This window comes from Sapajus apella, unplaced genomic scaffold (genome assembly GCF_009761245.1).
Source record: "Sapajus apella isolate SASKATOON/1434 unplaced genomic scaffold, GSC_monkey_1.0 scaffold103, whole genome shotgun sequence".
Taxonomy (NCBI): domain Eukaryota; kingdom Metazoa; phylum Chordata; class Mammalia; order Primates; family Cebidae; genus Sapajus; species Sapajus apella.
The window spans coordinates 5,191,448-5,203,577 of record NW_022437043.1 but is presented as its reverse complement, the minus strand read 5'-3'; the positions used below and the strand labels follow the sequence as shown (position 1 = coordinate 5,203,577).

At 40.1% G+C, this 12,130-nt stretch overlaps 1 protein-coding gene across 7 annotated transcripts in view; it reads right to left on the bottom strand.

Annotated features, from left to right (window-relative positions):
- The window catches only part of ZNF81 (zinc finger protein 81), a 77,053-nt gene that overhangs the window by 21,687 nt on the left and 43,236 nt on the right, over nt 1-12,130 (bottom strand). For all 7 annotated transcript variants that reach the window (XM_032258480.1, XM_032258483.1, XM_032258482.1 and 4 more), the window contains one exon: nt 9,699-9,825. In XM_032258480.1, the coding sequence (XP_032114371.1) occupies nt 9,699-9,825 (127 nt within the window). The remainder of the gene's footprint in view (nt 1-9,698; nt 9,826-12,130) is intronic.

Here is a 12,130-nt window from a genome sequence, read left to right as displayed (position 1 = left end):
ACAATCTTGGAGCCTCTGACAATCCCCTATAGGTGAATTGCAGTGCAGATCTTTAGGATTTGGAAGCAAAGTCCTGCCATACTCTAGTAGTAGATAACTACTCTCCTTTTGAGAAATACTTTTTGGCTTGCTATTGGGCCAGAATTTATTCACCCACTGAATTTAAGCATATAAGTTAGTGGTGAAGAAACTGAACAAGGATTCCCTCAGTAACAGCAAGTGAATATGGAAGAGCCCAGTGCTGAACCTCTGACCCACAGTGGGGGTGGTGGAAATGTGGCATAGAGAAGGCCCACTCTCCACTGTTGCTCATAACACCCAAGTCCTTCTGATTGCAGCCTAGCCTGTTGACGGTATGAGGCCAGCAGCAGGCTCTGGTGCACTGGGCCTGGGTGTTATTGGGATCATGTTGCTTGAGAATGTAGCCCAAAGTGGTAGTAAACTCCATCTAAGGCTAAATACCTGCACAAAATTGATAGTCAACAAGAACCATAAGGGAAAGTTAAAAAGAGCTTTGAAGAGAAAGTTTAAGAGCATGTGAAACTGTTAAAAAGTGTGATATGATTTGGATCTGTGTCCCCTATAAATCTCATGTCAAATTGTAATCCCCATTGTTGGAGATGGGGCCTGGTGGGAAGTGACTGGATCATGGGGGTGGATTTCTCATGAATGGTTTAGCACCATCCCCTTGGTGCTGTTCTCATGATAGTGAGTGAGTTCTCATGAGATCTGGTTGTTCAAAAGTGTGCAGCTTTTCTCCCTGCTCGCTCTTGCTCTTGCTCCCACCATGTAATATGCTTGCTTCCCTTTTGCCTTTCGCCATGATTAGAAGCTTCCTGAGGCCTCCCCAGAAGCAGGAGCCACTATGCTTCCTTTATAGCTTGCAGAACCATGAAGCAATTAAACCTCTTTTCTTTATAAACTACCCAGTCTCAGGTATTTCTTTATAGCAATGTGAGAACTAGTGGACTAATAAATGGTGTAACCTCAGATCAGACATGACAACCCTGCAACCTTGACCCTGCCCCCTCTGCCCTGAAAATAAAGAGATGGCCTTGTTCTCTGAAACTAAGGAGGCAATGGGTCCCCCGATCTCCCCAGCCTGTGCTTTCAGGGCCTGTGGCGACAGATACAGCCCTACTAGCCTCTGAACCATCCTCAAAGTCATTCTTCCCTTTTCATGAAGGATAACACATGTTCACAGTCAAGCTTTACCATCACATTTCCTGCTTATAGAATCTCGGAAGTCCAACAGCTTTCCTTCATTTTCTCCTGTCTCTGTCCTCTTCAGTCCAACCTGGAAGCATTTCTAGTGAGACAGTTGATTGGATCCACAAGTCACACACCAAATCTCTTTAGTAATTGGTTGTCCAGACACACCCTTGGTGTTCTTTCCAGAGTACACTTTCTAAATTTTTGCCACATGGATAGGCTGAACATTTTCTACATCTTCAAGTTCTGGTACCTTTTTCCTAACAATTCTTTCTTTAATTTATCTCTTTCTTCTCACATTTTACTATAAGCAGCAAAGAGAAACCAGGCTGTGCTTTCAACACTGCTTGGAAATCTCCTCAGCTAAATATTCAAGTTCATCACTTACAAGCTTTACTTTTTGCCCAATAGAATACAATTCAGGAGGATCCAAGATGGCCGAATAGAAACAGCTCTGGATTGCAGTTCCCAGCGAAAACACAGAGGGTGAATGATCACTGTATTTCCAGACGAATTTTTACTGACCACAGACCAGGAGATTCCCGGGTGGAAAAGCACCACGAGTCTCCAGCACAGCTGTTTTAGTCGTGCAGTGGGTCTCCACACAAAAACTCACACAAATCCGGGTGCCATTTCAACTGGCGACTGGAATGCCTGAGAGACAGAGTTGCCCATTCAACTGAAAAAAGGGGGCTGAAGCAGGGAGCCAGGTGATCTGGTTTGGCTGGTCCCACCCCCACAAAGACCAACAATCTGAAATGCTCTGGATTGAGAGTTTCATAGCAAGCACAGCTGGACCTGGGACAGTCCAGCTCTGTGGGGGAAAAGGGTGTCCGCCATTACTGAGGCAGTCCACCACTACTGAGGCAGTCCACCATTACTGAGGCAGTCCACCATTATCGAGACAGTCCACCATTACCAAGGCAATCCACCATTACTGAGGAAGTCCGCCATTACAGAGACAGTCGGCCATTACTGAGGCAGACCGCCATTACTGAGGCAGTTCTAGCTATACCCCTATAAACAAAACTGCAAGGAAGTTCACACAGCAGCTGGGCAGAGCCCATGGCAGCTCAGCAACGCCTCTGCTGGCAGACTGTGACTAGGCTACCTCCTTGCTGGGCAGGGCAGCTCTGAAAAAAGGCAGCAGAATGACAGGAACTTACAAATAAAGCCACACCTTCCTAGGACAGAGCACCTGGGGAAAAAAGTCAGTTATGAGTTCCGCTGCAGCAGGCTTAAATGTACCTGCCCAGCAGCTCTGAACAGAACAATGGAGCTCACAGCTCAGCACTTGAGCTCCTATAAGAGACAGACTGTCTCCTCAAGCAGCTCCCCGACCCCTGTATAACAAAAGAGACACCTCATAAAGGAGGGCTGACATCTGGTGAGTATCCTTCTGGGACAAAGATAACAGAAGAAGAAACTGGCAGCAAGCCTTACTGTTCTGCAGCCACTGCAGGTGATCCCCAGGCAAGCAGGGTCTGGAGTGGACCTCAGCAGTCCTACAGCAGAGGGGCCTGACTGTTAGAAGGAAAACTAAGAAACAGAAAGAAATAACTTCATCAGCAACAAAAAGGACATCCACTCAGAGACGCCATCTGAAAGTCACCAACCACAAAGACCACAGGTAGATAAATCCACAAAGATGGGAAGAAACCAGCACAAAAAGGATGAAAATACCCAAAACCAGAACGCCTCTCCTCCTCCAAGGGATCATAACTCCTCACCAGCAAGGGAACAAGGCTGGATGGAGAATGAGCCTGATGAATTGACAGAAACAGGCTTCAGAAGGTAGGTAATAACAAACTTCTCTGAGCTAAAAGATCATGTTCTAATCCAATGCAAAGAAACTAAGAACCTTGAAAAAAGGTTTGACGAAATGCTAATGATAATAAACAGCTTAGAGAGGAATATAAATGAATTGATGGAGCTGAAAAACACAACATGAGAACTTTACAAAGCATACACAAGTTTCAACAGCCAAATTGACCAAGCAGAAGAAAGGATATCAGAGACTGAAGATCAACTCAATGAGATAAAATGAGAAGGCAAGATTAGAGGAAAAAGAGTAAATAGAAATGAACAAAGCCTCCAAGAAATATGGGATTATGTGAAAAGATCTAATCTACATTTGATAGGTGTACCTGAATGTGATGGAGAGAATGAATCCAAGCTGGAAAACACTCTTCGGGTTATTATCCAGGAGAACTTCCCCAACCTAGCAAGGTAGGCCAACATTCAAGTCTAAGAAATACAGAGATCACCACAAAGATATTCCTCAAGAAGAGCAACCCCAAGGCACATAATTGTCAGATTCACCAGGGTTGAAATGAAGGAAAAAATGCTAAGGGCAGCCAGAAAGAAAGGTCGGGTTACCCACAGAGGGAAGCCCATCAGACTCACAGCGGCTCTCAGCAAAAACCCTACAAGCTAGAAGAGAGTGGGGGCCAATATTCAACATCCTTAAAGAAAAGAACTTTCAACTTAAATTTCATATCCAGCCAAACTAAGCTTTATAAGCAAAGGAGAAATAATATCCTTTATGAACAAGTAATTGCTCAGAGATTTCAACACCACCAGGCCTGCCTTACAAGAGCTCCTGAAAGAAGCACTAAACATAGAAAGGAACAACCAGTACTAGCCACTCCAAAAACATACCAAATGGTAAAGAGCATCAACACAATGAAGAAACTGTGTCAACTAATGGGCAAAACAACCAGCTAGCATCAAAATGGTAGGATCAAATTCACACATAACAATATTAACCTTAAATGTAAATGGGCTAAATGCCCCAATCAAAAGACACAGACGGGCAAATTGGATAAAACGTCAAAACCCATTGGTGTGCTGTATCCATTAAACCCATCTCACCTGCAAGGATACACATAGGCTCAAAATAAAGGGATGGAGGAAGATCTATCAAGCAAATGGAGAGCAAAAAAAAAAAAAAAGCAGGAGTTGCAATCCTACTCTCTGAAAAAACAGACTTTAAACCAACAAAGATCAAAAGAGACAAAGAAGGGCATTACATAATGGTAAAAGGATCAATGCAACAAGAAGAGCTAACGATCCTAAATATATATGCACCCAATACAGGAGCATCCAGATACATAAAGCAAGTTCTTAATGACCTATAAAGAGACTTAGATTCCCACACAATAATACTGGGAGACTTTAACACTCCACTGTCAATATTAGACAGATTAAAGAGACAGAAAATTAACAAGGATATCCAGGACTTGAACTCAGACCTGGACCAAGCAAACCTAATAGACATTTACAGAACTCTCCACCCAAAATCCACAGAATATACATTCTTCTCAGCACCACATCACACCTACTCTAAAACTGACCACATAATTGGAAGTAAATCACTCCTCAGCAAATGCAAAAGAACGGAAATCATAAGAAACAGTCTCTCAGACCATAGTGCAATCAAATTACAACTCAAAATTCAGAAACTAACTCAGAACCGCACAGCTTCATGGAAACTGAACAACTGGCTCTTGAATGTTGACTGAATAAACAATGAAATGAAGGCAGAAATAAAGATGTCCTTCGAAACCAACGAGAATGAAGACGCAACGTACCAGAATCACTGGGACACATTTAAAGCAGTGTCTAGAGGAAAATTTATAGCAATAAATGCCCACATGAGAAGCAAAGAAAGATCTAAAATCGACACCCTATCATCAAAATTGAAAGAGCTAGAGGAGCAAGATCAAGAAAACTCAAAACCTGGCAGAAGACAAGAAATAACTAAGATCAGAGCAGAACTGAAGGAGACAGAGACACAAAAAAACCCTCAAAAAATCAATAAATCCAGGAGTAGGTTTTTTTTGAAAAGATCAACAAAATAGACCACTAGCCAGATTAATAAAAAAGAAAAGACAGAAGAATCAAATAGATGCAATAAAAAACGATAAAGGGGATATCACCACAGATTCCACAGAAATACAAACTACCATCAGAGATTACTACAAACAACTCTACGCACATAAACCAGTAAACCTGGAAGAAATGGATAAATTCCTGGACACTTACACCCTCCCAAGCCTAAACCAGGAAGAAGTCAAAATCCTGAACAGACCAATAACAAGGGCTGAAGTTGAGGCAGCAATTAATAGCTTACCAACCAAAAAAAGCCCAGGTCCAGACGGGTTCACAGCCAAATTCTACCAGACATACAAAGAGGAGCCAGTACCACTCCTTCTGAAACTATTCCAAACAATCCAAAAAGAGGGAATCCTCCCCAAATCTTTTTAAGAGACCAACATCATCCTGATACCAAAACCCAGCAGAGACTCAACAAGAAAAGAAAACTTCGGGTCAACATCCATGATGAACATTGATGCAAAAATCTTCAATAAAATGCTGGCAAATCGAATCCAACAGCACATCAAATAGCTTATCCATCACAATCAAGTAGGCTTCATCCCGGGGATGCAAGGCTGGTTCAACATACACAAGTCTATAAACATAATCCACCACATAAACAGAACCAAAGACAAAAACCACATGATTATCTCAATTGATGCAGAGAAGGCCTTTGACAAAATTCAACAGCCCTTTATGCTAAAAACTCTCAATAAACTAGTTATCAATGGAACGTATCTCAAAATAATAAAAGCTATTTATGACAAACCCACAGCCAATATCATACTGAATGGGCAAAAACCAGAAGCACTCCCTTTGAAAACTGGCACTAGACAAGGATGCTCTCTCTCACCACTCCTATTCAATACAGTATTGGAATTTCTAGCCAGAGTAATCAGGCAAGAAAAAGAAATAAAGGGTATTCAATTAGGAAAGGAGGAAGTCCAATTGTCTCTATTTGCAGATGACATGATTGTATATTTAGAAGACCCCATTGTCTCAGCCCAAAATCTCCTGAAACTGATAAGCAACTTCAGCAAAGTCTCAGGATACAAAATCAATGTGCAAAAATCACATGCATTCCTATACACCAATAACAGACTTAAAGAGAGCCAAATCAAGAATGAACTGCCATTCACAATTGCTACAAAGAGAATGAAATACCTAGGAATACAACTAACAAAGGATGTAAAGGACCTCTTCAAGGAGAACTACAAACCACTGCTCAAGGAAATAAGAGAGGACACAAACAGATGGAGAAACATTCCATGTTCATGGTTAGGAAGAATCAATATCGTGAAAATGACCATACTGCTCAAAGTAATTTATAGATTCAACGCTATCCCCATCAAGCCACCAATGACCTTCTTCACAGAACTAGAAAAAAACCACCTTAAACTTCATATGGAACCAAAAGAGAGCCCACATAGCCAAGTCAATTCTAAGCAAAAAGAGCAAAGCTGGAGGCATCACACTATCTGACTTCAAACTATACTACAAGGCTACAGTAATCAAAACAGCATGGTACTGGTACCAAAACAGAGATATAGACCAGTGGAACAGAAAAGAAGCCTTGTAGGCAATGCCACACATCTACAACCATCTGATCTTTGACAAACCTGACAAAAACAAGGAATGGGGAAAGGATTCCTTGTTTAATAAACGGTGTTGGGAAAACTGGCTAGCCATGTGCAGAAAGCAGAAACTGGACCCCTCCCTAATACCTGACACTAAAATTAACTCCAGATGGATTAAAGACTTAAGCATAAGACCTAACATCATAAAAACCTTAGAAGAAAACCTAGGCAAAACCATTCAGGACATAGGCGTAGGCAAGGACTTCATGACTAAAACACCAACAGCATTGGCAACAGAAGCCAAAATAGACACATGGGATCTAATTAATTCCAAAGCTTCAGCACAGCAAAAGAAACAATCATTAGAGTGAACAGGCAACCAACAGAATGGGAAAAAATTTTTGCAATCTACCCATCTGACAAAGGACTTATATCCAAAATCTACAAAGAACTAAAACAGATTTACAAGAAAAAAAAAAAAAACATTCAAAAGTGGGCAAAGGATATGAACAGACACTTTTCAAAAGAAGACATATATGAGGCCAACAAACATATGAAAAAATGCTCATCATCACTGGTCATTAGAGAAATGCAAATCAAAACTACATTGAGATACCATCTCACGCCAGTTAGAATGGTGATCATTAAAAAATCTGGAGATAACAGATGTTGGAGAGGATGTGGAGAAAAAGGAACACTTTTACACTGTTGGTGAGAGTGTAAATTAGTTCAACCATTGTGGAAGACAGTGTCGCGATTCCTCAAGGACCTAGAAATAGAAATTCCATTTGATCCAGAAATCCCATTACTGGGTATATATCCAAAGAATTATAAATTGTTCTACTATAAGGACACATGCACACGAATGTTCATTGCAGCACTGTTTACAATAGCAAAGACCTGGAACCAACCCAAATGCCCATCGATGATAGACTGGACAGGGAAAATGTGGCACATACACACCATGGAATACTATGCAGCATAAAAAACGATGAGTTTGTGTCCTTTGTAGGGACATGAATGAACCTGGAAACCATCATTCTCAGCAAACTGACACAGGAACAGAGAATCAAGCACTGCATGTTCTCACTCATAGGTGGGTGTTGAACAATGAGAAAACATGGACACAGGGAGGGGAGCATCACACACTGGGGTCTGTTGGGGAGGGACAGTGGTGGGTGGGGAGTTGGGGAGGGATAACATGGGGAGAAATGCCAGATATAGGTGATGGGGATGGAGGCAGCAAACCATATTGCCATGTATGTACCTATGCAACAATCCTGCATGTTCTTCACATGTACCCCAGAACCTAAAATGCAATTTAAAAAATATATATATATACATTTAAAAAACAAATAGGTTCAAAATCCTAAGTTTATAATGATACTCAAAAAAAGGGAGGTTATAGATTTGCTAATGATCCTGATTTGATCATTACAAATTGTACACATGTACTGAAATATCATACTGTACCCCATAAATATGTGCAACTATTATGTGTCAATTACAGGCAACTTATTTACTATATTTTCCTTGTTTTTTTTTAATTTTTTTTTTTTTTTTGAGATGGAGTTTCTCTCTTGTTGCCCAGCCTGGAGTACAATGGCATGATCTTGGCTCACTGCAACCTCTGCCCCTAGGATTCAAGTGATTCTCCTGCCTCAGCCTCCCAAGTAGCTGGGATTACAGGCATGTGACACCACATCCAGCTTATTTTTTATATTTAGTACAGACAGGGTTTTACCATGTTGGTCAGGCTGGTCTCGAACTCCTGACCTCATATGATCCACCCGCCTCAGCCTTCCAAAGTGCTGGGATTACAGGGGTGAGCCACCCCGCCCAACCAGTTTTTTACAATAAGTAGGTATTATGGAGCCATCCTTGGGTCAAGACAGTAACAATAGTAGCAATCTTTTTATGATACTTATTATCAAATTGTATACTTTAAGTATGTGCAGTTTCTGTTATGTAATTTATATTTCAATAAAGAGAGAGAGAAGGGAAGGAGAGGGGAGGAGAGGGAAGGGGAGGGGAGGAGAGGAAAGGCGAAGGAAGGGGAGGGAGGGAGGAAGGAAGGAAGGAAGGAGAAAAAAAGAGGGGGAAGGAGAGAGGGAGGGAAAAGGAAAATTTCATTACATTGTCTTTGAGCATGTTAGGACACCAATTCATTATTTTTGAAAATGGATAAATAAAGGAAAAAATCAAGCAAAAAAAAAAAAAAAAAAAAAGAACAAGAACACAATTTAGCCATATTCTCTGGTACTTTATAACAAGGATTGCTGTTCTCCCAGCTTGCAATAATATGTTCCTTATTTCTATCTGAGATCTCATCAAAAGTACCTTTAACATTCATGTTTCTACCAATAGTCTGGTTAAGGCAATCTAGGCTTTTTCTGTCAAGCATATCAAAACCTAGCCCCTTCCTCCAGCCTCTACCTGTTACCCAATTCCAAAGCCACTTTCACATTTTTAAGGTATTTCTCACAGCAGTACCCCATTTTCAAGTATAAAACTCTGTATTAGTTTCCTAGGGCTGTTAAAACAAAGTACCACAAACTAGGGGAATCAAAACAACAGAAATTTATTGTCTCACAGTTTTGGGGCCAGAACTCCAAAACCCCAAGGTGTTAGCAGGGTCATACTCTCTTTGAAGGTGCTAGGGAAGGAACTGTTCCAGATCTCTCTTAGCCTCTGGTGGCCTCAAGTGTTTCTTGGCTTACAGATGTATCATTCTAGTCACATTCCATCTTCTCCCTGTGTATCTTCATATTGCCTTCCCTGTGTGTGTGTGTGTGTGTGTGTGTGTGTGTGTGTCCCCAGTTTTCCCCTTTTTATAAGGACACCAATTATATTAGATTAAGGACCACCCTAAAGACTCTATTTCCAAATAAGGTCTTTAAGCAGCCAAGAGAAACCAGGTTGTGCTTTCTGGGGGCCTGGGGGTTAGTAGGACTTTAACATATTTTATTTGGGGGACACAATTTAACCCATAACAGGCTACTCACAGCTTCATAGGATGGTTGTCCTTACCCACTGACAGCAGGTGGCTGTAGTTCTCCAACATTACATCCTGGTACAGGCGTCTTTGAGTAGAGTCCAGTTGCTGCCACTCTTCTCTACTGAAGTCCACAGTCACATCCTCAAACGACACTGATACCTGTAACAACACAGTCTTGTTCAAGGCAACATGATCAGTACTGGAGGATGGGGAGAAGACAGATAGGAAGTTGTTTTTAATACTTTTTCATCATAATATACCATATGGTATGCCCATTAAATACTTAGTTTAAATATACACACATATATAATATTATGTAGAATATAAAAAATCTAATCATAAATTTCTGCTATTCATTATGTATGACACTTAGTCTTCCATTTATTAAAAATGATAATTTTTAGCAAGGATTTGACCTTGATCCTATTTTGTTGCTCATTTTTATGAGAAATTTGTGCTCTATAACTTTTAGAAGGAAGCACATATATTCCCTCCATCCCAATTTTTAAAAATTTCACATAGCTCCCTCTCCTGTTGTTTTCATTTACTCTTCAAAAATATGGTCTTTTTTCTTGATGCCTTTTTATTGGTCATTTCTAATTTGATTCTGTGGTGGTCAGAAAGTACACTCTGTGTGATTTCAACATATGGTCTATCTAGGCGAATGTTTCCACGTTTCCCTGAAAAGAATATATATTTGGCTATTGATGGCTGTAGTGTTCTGTAATATGTAAATCAAGTTGGTTGAATGTTGTTGAAATTTCCTGTTGTATCACTGATTTGTTTTCTACGGGTTTAATCACTTATTTGTCAAGATTTTGGTAAAAATTGATAAAATGTTAATGTTTATATGGCTATGCAAAGGACCCAGAATAGTCAAAATCAAGAAAAAGTATGAAGGATTTATACCCCTTAATGTTAAGATATATTGTAAAGCTACAGTAATTTAAGCAGTATAGGATGATGTAAGCACAGACAGACATATCATTAGAACAGAATAAAGTGCAGAAACAAACCACACATATACAGACAATTTTTTTTTGGACAAAGGTGCCAATGAGATTCAATGAGCAAAAGGGAAGTCTTTTAAACAAATTGTGCTGGAACGGATAGATATCAGTATCAGGAAAAAACCACAAACCTTGACCCACACCTCACACCATATACAAAAATTAATGAAAATTAAGTTTCAGTATGACTGCATTGCTTTTATCAGACCAACCTTCGTACAGATAACAACTATAAACTCTGAGCAAAAAATATTTTAAAAACTATCTAAAGATACTAAGGAGCAATCCAAGTCAGGCTGTACTTGAAGGAGAGTTGACACTTAGAAGAGAGGTTGGCACTTTAGCTTGTGAATAGGCCCAGTCAGTGCCATGTGGGGTAACTAAAATTCCAAGAGAAGTGGTGCATGCCTATGGTCCTGGCTACTTGGGAGGCTGAGGTGGAAGGACTGATTAAACCTGGGAGGTCAAGGCTGCAGTGAGCTCATTGTGCCACTGCACCCCAGCCTGGGTGACAGAGCCAGACCCTGTCTCAAAAAAAAAAAAAAAGAGACAGAGAAGAAATGAAAACCACGTGTTATTGCCTTGAAGAATCAAAGGGGAGTTCTATAGTCATCACTACCCCTGGAAAATCCAGGTAGTGGGGTTTCCAGAAAGGCATTGAAAGAGAGAAGAGTGCCGAAATTCTGTGGATGAACTCCGCCCAAATCTCTAGTTGACCAGCTAAATGAACTGAAACTTGAGCTACCACATACCACAGAGAAAACTAGTTCCTAGTTTGATCCAGGCATGTTAAGTGCTTCTTACAAAGCAAAACAAAAAATCAGCACTATTCAGAGGAATTAAACAGAATCAAGCATCTCTAATACATGTTTCACAACAAAGACACAATCCAAAACAACTTAAAGAGAGACAGAAAGGTGTGGCGTGAAAGGGAAGAGGCTCAAGAGAAAATGAACTCAGAGACTGACCAGAGGTGATCTAAATGCTAGAATTAGCAGAAAAGCACTTTAAATCAGTTAGTTATAATTATGCTCAAAAACATATAAATATGTTCATAATAAATGAATAAATAGGATAGGCCAACTGAGAAATATAAACTATTTAAAAAAACTGAAAAATACCATCTGAAACTAAAAAGTTCACTGGATGGGCTTAACAGAAGAATAGAGATAATTGAAGAAAGAGGTAATTAACTTAAAGAAAGACCAACAGAAATTATCCAATCTGAAAAACAGTGAAAATAAAATCGAAAATAAAAACAAATACAGTCTCAAGGATGATGCTATGGTTTGAATGTTTGTGATACCTCCAAAATTCATGTTTAAACTAAATCCTAATGCAACAATATTAAGAGGTATGGCCTTTGGGAGGTATTTAGGTCATGAGGGCTCATGAATGGATTAGGAGTGTTCTTTTAAAAGGGCTGGAGGGAACTAGCTATGTCCTTCCTTTTT